This window comes from Opisthorchis viverrini (genome assembly GCF_000715545.1).
Source record: "Opisthorchis viverrini unplaced genomic scaffold opera_v5_87, whole genome shotgun sequence".
NCBI classification, from domain to species: Eukaryota; Metazoa; Platyhelminthes; class Trematoda; order Opisthorchiida; family Opisthorchiidae; genus Opisthorchis; species Opisthorchis viverrini.
This window is the reverse complement of record NW_008751747.1, coordinates 1,459,677-1,470,241: the sequence shown is the minus strand read 5'-3', so window position 1 is coordinate 1,470,241 and position 10,565 is coordinate 1,459,677. Positions and strand designations below refer to the sequence as shown.

The window sequence follows — 10,565 nt, the reverse complement described above, 5'->3', positions numbered from 1 at the left end:
ATGGGCCCAGATTCCACTGATTTGCTGGGCATAGTGGAGAAAGTCTTCTCACGTCTGAAAGAAGTAGAATTCCGTTTGCGAACGGAGAAGTGAAATTTTTCGCTGGAAAGTGTTAAATTTCTTGGTTTCATCGGTGACAACCGTGGCCGACGTCCTGATCATGATAATATTGAGGCTGTCAGGCAGATGGTGCCCCAAAAGATGTACAACTTCGATCACTTCTCGGCCTCGTCAATCATTATAGCACAGTTTTGTCAAGCCTTTGTCATCAAACAAGAGGTCCGCTGAACCAGTTAGTAATGAAAGGAAAAGAGTGGCGATGGACAAAAGAATGTCAAGAGTCATTTGATGCAATCGAGACAGCCGTCATCTCTGATTTACTCTTAACGCATTTTAATTCAGAACTGGAAATTATCGTGGCATCGGTCGCCTCCGATTATGGCATTGGAGCTGTGATTTCCCCTAGTTCTTTCGGAGGACAACAGAAGGCTGTCGCCCACGCAGTGTGATCATTGACAGTAGCTGAAAAAATTACAGCCAGATTGACAAAGAGGCTCTATCAATAGTTTTTGCTGTGAAACCTTTCCATAAAATGCTCTACGGAAGACGCTCCACGCTACTTACTGATCACGACCCAGTGCTATCAATAGTCGGGGCAAATAAAGGGTTTCCTGTTTCACTGCTAACTGTCTGCAAAGATGGACTACCATACTGTTAGCCTATGATTTTACTATTCACTACCGATCAACGCTAGAAATCGGCCAAGCAGATGCCTTGTCTCGCCTCATCTAATCCCATTCAAGGGAAAATGAGGACTGTGTGATTGCAGCCGTTAAATTCGAGTGCGAAGTTCATCAGATCCTGATTGAAAGCGTCAGAAGCTTACCAGTCACTGCTGAAAATACCAGCAATGAGGATATCATATTGGAAGTAATCAATTATGTACAAACAAAGTGGCCAAATGGTGAAATCTCCCCAAAGCCACGACCATTTTCCAATCGACGTGAGTTGCTTTCAAATGTTGACGATTGTTCAATGACGGGAGACCAAGTTGTAGCACCAACGACGTTGCGAAAACAAGTGATGCAACAAAACAGTCCAATTTGGGTTCAATTAGAACGTAAGGTTGACGGAAACTCGGGGACTGTGCCTACCTGATGAGCCCTAAGAAGGGCAAAATCGGTCGTGGGCTGTCGAAGAGTTTTCGGCAACCTTGTGAGTATTTTCCTTTGTGAAAAAGTGATGCAAAAGTTTCACTCAGGACATCGAGGTAAAACTCGTATGAAACCCCTGGCGAAAAGTTTCGTTTATTGGCCTCCAATGGACGCAGAAATAGAACAGTTTTGTCAGAAATGTGAACCCTATCAAATGGCGGCCAAGACGCCTCCCAAATGTCCAGAACGACCATGGCCGAATAGCAAGAAACCATGGGAAAGAATTCAGGTCCAATCAATGGTCAGTCGTTTCCCATTTTTGTGGATTAATTCACTAGATGGCCAGATGTATTCGTTTTGCGCAATACTACGGCAAAGTCTATTATCGATGAACTGTTAAGAGTATTCCAATATTTCGGTAATCGTGAGCTGATTATGACCGCCAATGGAACACAATTCACCTCAACCCACTTCAGATGGTTTTGCAAAGAAAATGGTATCGAGCAAAAGCTGTCACCATCTTATCACCCTCAATACAACGGGCATGCTGAACGATTTGTGAATAACTTTAAACGGGCTCTACTTGAATTGGGGAGAAGAAAAATGTCGGGCAAAACGATCCAAACTTTTTGACAGCTTAGCAAAATTCCCCAAACCCAAACGTTCCTGGAGGATAATCACCTGCAGAATGCATGATTGGACGGAAAATTGGGAATACTTACGACAATCTTATGCCCAAGAGGAAGGACATCGGAAATGCTTTAAAGAAGACAGACAGATTGCAAAAATTCCACATTGGTGACGGGTTTTACGCAGGAGATTTTCAAGGTCTCTAAAAATGGTCTACTGGCACTGTCCTGGGTAAGAAAGGAAATGTGATCTACGAAATCACCGTTGGAAAGGAAATTTAGACAAGACATTTCAACCAACTACGAACAAACCGCATGCAAACTCAATACTGGCAAGAAGCTGAAAAATTCTAGTAGAACATCTTGTTGGACACTTCCGGTATGGACGATGAAAATGTTTGACGTCTCGAGTTATCCCAGAACATGACAGCATTGCATAGTTCAAAGCTAAGACCCAATCGAAAACGGGAACGACCAAACTGGCTCCAAGTTAACTACGGTCAGATTCAAGCAGTCCGAAAACGGTTTCAAATTGAAAGGAGCGGTACTACGGCTGCGCATAGGTCTACTGTGCAGCGTAACGACCGTGTGAAACAGGACCGTGCGACTCGCCCACATGTCTGAATCACGTCTGATTTCATGTGCCGGAGAAAGGTCAAAAAGGGATACATGAAGGGATACACGAAGTTCACGCCCACCTCATGGCCAAAACAGCCCGTACACAAGTACATAGATGGCCATTTATAATTAACCGAGACAAATGAACAACCTCGTGAGAACCGGTGTGGGCGTGCAGTAGACACTGGTTTGGTTGACAGTTGATCGACCATCAAATACGGTCACAAGTGAATCATATATTAATACACTGTTTTTCTGGTCGCCTTCTTATCTTTTATTTATAACCCAGTAGCGTCAGGGAAAGTGAAGAGATACACCACGACTTTTTAAAAATCACACGTATTCCCTCTTTAACTATCCGTGGGAAATGACTTCTACACCATAACGCATAAATTAACCCACTTGTCAGAAATCACAAGTCGTGTTCTACCTTTGCTTAGAAAATACTCTCCAAAATTTCGGAACACCCAAAAGTAGCGGGAAAACAAACCGTTATATCACAATAGCGGAACAAGCATTAGTACATGGATGAAGCCTCTCAAATCGGTTCGGCGAATCCCACAACATCATTATCCACGTCGTAAATGACGGCAAAGTGACGCAGAAACGAGATGCCCATGAGCGCATTGTACGAGAAAGGTAGGTCTGCAGGTTGGATTGTTGATTCACATTGTCCGATGTCCAGCTGGTTGAACGAACCGAAAAATTTCCAAATGATCAGATTTACTCAACAACGCATAGAAGGAAAGTTTGGTCAATTTAAGTGGCACCTTATGCAACTAGTGGAAATCCCTTCGTAAAAATTTACCAGGCTATTTGAAGTGTCTAAATAATACAATAAATGTTGGAATACAAGATGTCCAGATTAATCCTCAATGAAGGCTTCTCACAAGTAGGAAAAAATACGGATCTGTTGGGCTACTCGACAAAATCAACTGGAAGACGGATCATATATGTGATCATAGAATAAATGTAGGTGGGTGAATGTTAAAACTTCAAACGTGTACAGGCTGTGGAACGTAAAATTCCTTGAAACTGTGCTTTTCGTGAAGTTGTGCAGAACAACCAGAACATTTCCGAAAAGATTTTCTGCTCCTGACCTGAAAACAGTGCAGTGCTTTGATTCCCCTGAATAATCCCGTTATACCCCAAGGCAAACAAACCTTTGGAAGAACTCATGGAGAGGATAAAGCGATCTCGGTCGTGGTGCGCATGAAGATATAAAACAGAATAATGGTGTTTAATAGGCTCACATTACACAGGAGTTCTTACCTGTTCAATGTATTGGCTCGGTTCCCATTTTAATTGGTGACCTTCGAGATTCAGCAATAGTGTGGGCATGAGGTACATCGCATCACACCGAACAAGTCGGCTATCCAAGTTCATTTGTTTCCAGATGCCGGAAAAAAGGCGATTGGCGAATGATGTCGGTAGATATGTTCTGTACGCTCCGGTGTCAAGCAGTGCTGAGAGGTCCGAAGCCAGAACGGTGCCATCTTCGTACGTAATACTGAGAACGACAGTTTGGTTTAATTTACTTCAATCTCAAAATCAACTTTCCTTGCCAGATGCTAACAAATGTGGTCAGTTATCTTCAGTAAATCCCCCGCAGTGCCAAATGACAACGTGAAAAGGGGAACATAAATTTAAATTCATTCTTGTCCACAAATCACACGTGTTTTCTATGCAACAGGGTCTGACATTTTGACATACGCATTGGCTAGGTAAGTTGGATCAAGAAAAAATAAGATCATATAAAAGCCGGCACCGTGGAAGAAACATCTGATATTAAGACAGTTACTCAGATGACAGTATGGCACTAGAACTGTGCTCGTTTAATTCAACGCCCATGTGGAGATGCGTTCATGGAGAAATTATTCTCTATATCTGATCCCAAAAAAGAATAGGACATTTCTTGAAAAATGTTATGCCTTGTAACCCAAATGAGTGAGAGTTTTCCCTGTTAGTTAACCTGATATTTATCCACTTCAATGCTACGTGTTACTGTTTATATTCCAAATGAATAAATCATATTTTAAAATGTTTACACCAGCCTTCAGAATACTCTGAACTATTTCCGTCTGAAACTGTATCTCCTATTTAATTCCATCAGTATTACTTCGATATAGTTTGTTAACTCGAATCGGCTCAGATGAAAAATTTTTGCATGCATGTCCGTGGTTTGAAATTAACCGTGGATTTTTCCGGTTGCTCCAAGCTACGACTGGATGACCGGGCGTTGTCTGAGTGCCATGCTTCTTTCAGGCTGCACGGCAGATCTGTACCGTACGGATTTTACAACTGAGCAAGTGTTATGCTTACGACGCATTCGTCGACGATTGTGACGGCCATGTGCACTGTTGACGTACATGAATCAAGCCAGTTGTCCGAATGGAAACTGGTCAGAAAGTTTTAACTCTATGAATATTCAAGTTCAAATATCGCAACATTAATAAAGTAGTGGATGCTCTTCCGCATGAAATCTGAATTCCAACCGGCGTACGGGCGTTCTGTTCCAAGTTAGTTCCAACATCTTAGCTTTGTTAGATGACTGTTTTTCTGCCATTCTGAGACGGATAAAAGAACGATCACGTGAAGGTAAAATGAAATATTGTGGTCAGAGTTCTGATGCTGTTAGGTCTGACAAGACATCGTGTGCATACACCCTGTTGTTCAGATTAGAAATCATTTGCAGAATTAACCGCAGCCAAATGTGAACACAGCCTTTGTGGGTGGACCCTCAATGGTTTTTAAGCCCCTATAAAATTCACGCGGATTCCGTCAGAACGCCCTCTCTGTCTAAGCCAAGCGCGCATCAACAAACGAGCATTGATTTTTTTCCCTCACTACTGCTGTCGAAACTTCTACGAGTAAATCACCAAGTTCAATGTACGTATCAAAATTCACTTAAGACTGGATCAATTAACGCATCCAAGCTGCCAGAAAATAATTCCCATTTATTTCCAAATTGATAATTTACTGATTTGTACATGGTTATTCAGGGGGGAAGAGTAGTGTCTGTTTACGGCATTTCCCAGGAGGTAGATCAGACTGCGGCTAAATTATCTGAAGAAATTGGAAAAAGTTTGGAACCGATTGAGAAGTCATCATTTCAGAAGAGCTTGGTAAACAATCGGTAGTTTTTATTTGGGCAACGTTTCGCTTTTGACACAAAAGCTTCATCAGGCCAAGTGAACAGGTCACAAAACTGGCCAGGTTATAAGACAGACGGGGAACCAATCAGTAAGTTCTCTTCAGACTAAATCAGTGTTGAGTGTCAATTAACGGCTCTTGTCGGCTAGTGTGGGTGCCAAAATCTTGAATCGATGTGTTGGAGGGTTCCAAATTAGTTCCGATCGCTTTCCGTTCCTTAATCTTCCACTTCAGAATGCTTCACCTGATGATTCGCCTCGGGTGCCGCTCTTAGATTTTCCTTAGTCTTTGTGGGGTTGTGAGTGTTCCGACAATTTAGTTTGAGGGGGGTTGAGGTCAAGTGGAATCCAAGTGATGACTACTCTTCCTACTGATGACCGCACACCAACACGTGTCAGCTCGAGTGACCCAAGACCGTTCTCCACACGCTAGCCAGTTCTACGCCCTTCATTCTGTTGACGCTGGGATGCTTGGCGATTTCTACCGCCTCGGCGATCAGTCTGTGTGACGTGGACCGTAGTCCTCGCCTCAAAACCTCAACATTTTCTAAATCTATTTTGTGTCCTGTGTCTAGTGCGTGTTCCGCAATCGCCGAGTCTTTCAGTAACGCTTGATATTCATCTGCGTTTCTCGGCGGCCTGTTTATTTTTCTACTATTTTATTTTATTATTTTTTTTCTACCACTAAATAAACAGGCCGCCGAGAAACGCAGATGAATATCAAGCGTTACTGAAAGACTCGGCGATTGCGGAACACGCACTAGACACAGGACACAAACTTTCGTTAAAATGTTCGTATCTAAGAAAAAAGGATTCATTGCTAGAAGTATCGATGATGGGAAGTTCTCCTGGTTTGGCTGAATGCAATTGCAACCGCCGAGTATTTGATTACGTGCAATAGTGTAGCTTTATACACGCCTTGAAAAAGACTAACAAAGCAGAGATGGGGGTTATTTTCTATAAAGCCCGTTGCAAAATGCAGGAACACGGCAGGGGGATGTTTGAAGTTAGGCAGCATCATTGAATGCATGAAATAGGTGCCGCTGTTGTACCATCATTTGCTTTCTGTTGTTGCTTTCCTATAGTAAATTGAGCATCAAAAGCAAAAACGGTTGTAATTATGTGTAATAGTTTGATTTTCCCGGTTCCAATATGCATAAACATACATTTTACTAAATATCACTTTCGAGTGAAGTGATGCGGTTTATTTAAACGTGATCCTGCGCTGATAGCCAAACGTGTCAGAAGAAAAAGTTTTCCTTTGCAGTCACGATATTTTCTAAATTTATTAGCCTCGAATTTTGATCTCTACTCAGAAGTGATCAAATGCATGTCGTTCTGTTAGGGATGGATTATTCAATATATCGGCATCAGACGAAATCCTCAGACTTGAAACAAACTTCACATGAAATACGATTAGTGTAGACTTCAGATAAGAATCCAAAAATGTTTTTAGGGACTCACCTTCTGATCTTGATTATCCATTCGTGTTTGTTTGCAAACTCCTTGGATACGGGAACATAGTTTACTGTCCCCGGAATGTGAGCCTTGGAAATGTCTCCGAATACGACTGTTCCAGATACTCCACCTCTATACGTGAGGAGAAATATTACCGAAATCTACGACAACATGCTCGAAAGTTACCATACCATCGTCTGTTGCATCAAAACACCTGCGTTTTCAACTTAACCAAGGCAGTCGTGTACGATGGTGTGGCGGTATTAGTCTCTCTACACATAAAGCCTATCACGGGTGCAGCACAAAAGGCCACATGTGAGACAAAACTCCAAACCTTCTGGTTCTGAATATATTATGCAGTATATTAACGCCTGGACTGGACGGGAGGGCTCAAAGTTGTGTCCGATGCCAGTCAAAATAGGCCGTTGACACATAAGCATAATAACTAATATCGGCAACGCAAGTGATCAAAACTATCCGGAAGTTCCAATCCCACTATCCGTACGTTAGCATTACGGCGGGAAGATCTCAGCAAATTTCTATATGTTGGAATATAGTTCCACATGTATTCCAGGTTTCGCGTCATCTGTAATCAAATTACAAAGATAACGGACAGGTTGTTCACTCAAATGACGAGTTATGACACCACCATATTTACTCCATCAGTCATAGGTAACTCACCAACTTTGGTATCCTCTAATATTGTTTGGGGTCACGTAATTCTCAGCTGGACCCACTGGGTCCCTGCGCGCATTGGTTTAGCTCCCAAGTTGAAGTAAAGAATATCAAAAGCTCTCTGTCGCTACGTCACCCTTGCTACGTGTCTGTGGTCCCACAGAGGTTGCGTTCCTATACAAACCATTTCTGACTTAGCTTTGTTTCTAAACCTACAAACGGAATTTTGAGTTCAAAACTTATTGCTTGAGGGTGATTTTTCCTATTAAACCATTATTTTGATGTCATTTGTGGCACCTTAGTTGCACCAAGTGACGGTTTTTGCATTCTTACGTCATCCCAAAATTGACTATAGTTTGGCAGACTGAACACATTCCATCAGGTGACAACCTGAAACAAGAGCAACGAAAAATGAGGAATGCGTAGACAAAATTGCCATCCAACGTCACAAGAAAATCGACGGGATATCCACATTTTTGGCTGGGGTTGAAGTCGACATATCCCGCTTAAGTTTGATATGATTACCACAAGTTTCTGATCACATAGTTGACACGAACCCACGGTGGTATAGTCTGACCCACGCAAAATGCGTGAGAACATCTGTTGACTCTGCGTCTTGCATAAATCACTCAGTTTGAGATGGTTTAGCCTGGCCGTTAACACTCTTATGATATCTTCCAAGCGTGCAGGGTACCCACTAATTTTATTTCTGGCTTTCTAAATGATTTCACTCGGCATCTGGTCTCCAGGATTTCGACAAGAAATTGGGAGAGGATTTATATTTGCACGGTTGTCGGAAAACTACCGTTTTGATTTACACACTGAAAAACTATTTGGTGATTGTCTTCACATTATTTCATTGCAATATTCAACTCGATTTGAGTAGCCATCAGCAAGTCAATAGGCAAATTTATCCCAGAACTGAATATTTCTGTCATTTTTTGCACGAGTCCCCCGAGGATGAACAAATTCCACTGAATTCTGAAACATCAAGAAGACTCTAGTAAAAAATTACACAGAGAACATTTGCGATGGACAGAAGCGATGGTAAGACGCCTTTGAATTTCGTCAACCTTACGGATAGCATTGACTAACCTACAAATGTTTTCTTCAAAGTGTCATATTTCTTCATCATTTTTACCCGAAAAACAAACTAAACTATCCAATCTTTCTCTGACAATGCAACTATATTTGCTGAGACAAGTTCTACTTCCACGTGTAGCCTGAAGCCTACATCCGTAATTATTCTGCTAGAGAACGTGAATTGCTTTACTGTGGCCATAACGGCATGGCATGTGATACGGTGGAAACTGGAAACATCTGTCTCGTCCAAGCGTGCTTCAAACACCAGGTAAGATTTAATTTTGTATAAATACTCTTGATTATATAGGTCATTTAACTTCCGCTTCATAAACAGTTGGACATACCACTCGATATATCATAAAGTTTCAAAAAAAATTAGACCACATTTTAATAACGTTATGTTCTCACATGACCGGAAGAATACTGTTGGCTAGCAGACTTCAAGATAGAAAAACTCCTAGGTGGTAACAAGAATCAGAAGGTGAGAGTTGTTCATATCTTCTGGTGTTTGGTTCTCATAATTGGTTCAAACCAGGCTGGATCCAATCTGCCAAGCGTCCCTGTTTCTGGCATGAGTTTCCCAATCACATAGTTATTGTAAAAGAAATCATGAACAAAGACTGGTCTTGCACAATTTGTTGCTTTTCCCAATATGGAGTATAATGGATCCAGAATTAAAACGAACTTCTCAGGTGACGTTTGAAACTTCGCATTTATAGCATAAATTCATTGATATCTTCTTGGTTTGTGACTTCGAGATTTTGTCACCCTAACGAAGTGGGCCTAGAAACGTTTCAACCATTTCATTTCGACCGGAAACTCAAATGATACCGGATGGATATCTTGTTTATGATAGCTTACATGAACCTTAGACTAAGAAAAGAGTCCAGTCAGACCCCTCCCTCCTACCTCGTCTGTAAAGAACGTCATCTGTCACCTTGGATTAGCCATGTGGAAATTGCTTGACAGTGGGTTTTGATTGTCTGAAAGCGTGCCAAGATGACAAAAATATGTTGTTCTTCTGCTTCAAAAATAGCTTTTGAAGCTGCTTCAACAAAAATACCTACCGTTTAAAAATGAAGGCAAATTGACGTTTTGGGATCACCTTCTGTGCATCCATATCATCCAGTGGAGTTGCTTTGAACTGTTTATAATACTGCTTTTTGGCAAGACCAAAGAGCCCGTCGATTGTATATAGTTGATCCACATAACCTTCTATCTTATTTATCGCAGAAAACTCCGTGCGAAACGGATGCCCGTTAAGCTGAAAAAATGATTTGGGGTATTCTGGAAAACAATCGCCCACTTACTTTCACCAGCTCAGAGAAAATATCGCCCGTGGCGATATAATTCCCGTATTGAATAGTAATCGATCTAGGTTTGCGGACGATTGACATAGAATCGTCGGGATTGTACGCACTCCGGACCATCGGTCGCTCTTGCGCTAGCCTCATACTAGGAACCCACAGAATCGGTGATCCGGTATCAAACATCAGTTTGAAATACTGCGGTGGAGACCCGATTCCCACAATGCCGTAATAAATGTAGCGCAAGAACAAGTGAGAACATGTTGGGTTCAAGCGAAAAACTCACCTTTGAATCGTAAAGTACCATTTCAATAGCCGGCCTTGCGCCTTGATATCTTTTACCTCGTTGTACTAACACGCTACTTAGTGATATACTGAAATCAATAATGTACCATTCGATAAAGCCTCACGAAGCTCACTTCATTGGTTCGACAGAGACCCAGCACATGACGACCATCAAAACAAGTTCCAACATCCTAAGTTAGCGAT

The 10,565-nt window shown here is 41.8% G+C and overlaps 2 protein-coding genes across 2 annotated transcripts; one reads left to right on the top strand and one right to left on the bottom strand.

Moving 5' to 3' along the window:
- Nucleotides 1-1,846: 1,846 nt before the first annotated feature.
- Nucleotides 1,847-2,127, top strand: T265_05074 (hypothetical protein; the record flags this gene model as incomplete). The annotated part of the gene is made up of 2 exons (XM_009169985.1): nucleotides 1,847-1,982; nucleotides 2,021-2,127. 2 exons carry the CDS (start codon nucleotides 1,847-1,849, stop codon nucleotides 2,125-2,127), a joined length of 243 nt encoding a protein of 80 aa, XP_009168249.1.
- An 812-nt stretch (nucleotides 2,128-2,939) lies between these two features.
- On the bottom strand, nucleotides 2,940-10,262 carry T265_05073 (hypothetical protein; the record flags this gene model as incomplete). The annotated part of the gene is made up of 6 exons (XM_009169984.1): nucleotides 2,940-3,086; nucleotides 3,674-3,911; nucleotides 5,980-6,192; nucleotides 7,018-7,143; nucleotides 9,837-10,033; nucleotides 10,080-10,262. 6 exons carry the CDS (start codon nucleotides 10,260-10,262, stop codon nucleotides 2,940-2,942), a joined length of 1,104 nt encoding a protein of 367 aa, XP_009168248.1.
- Between the last annotated feature and the right edge of the window lie 303 nt (nucleotides 10,263-10,565).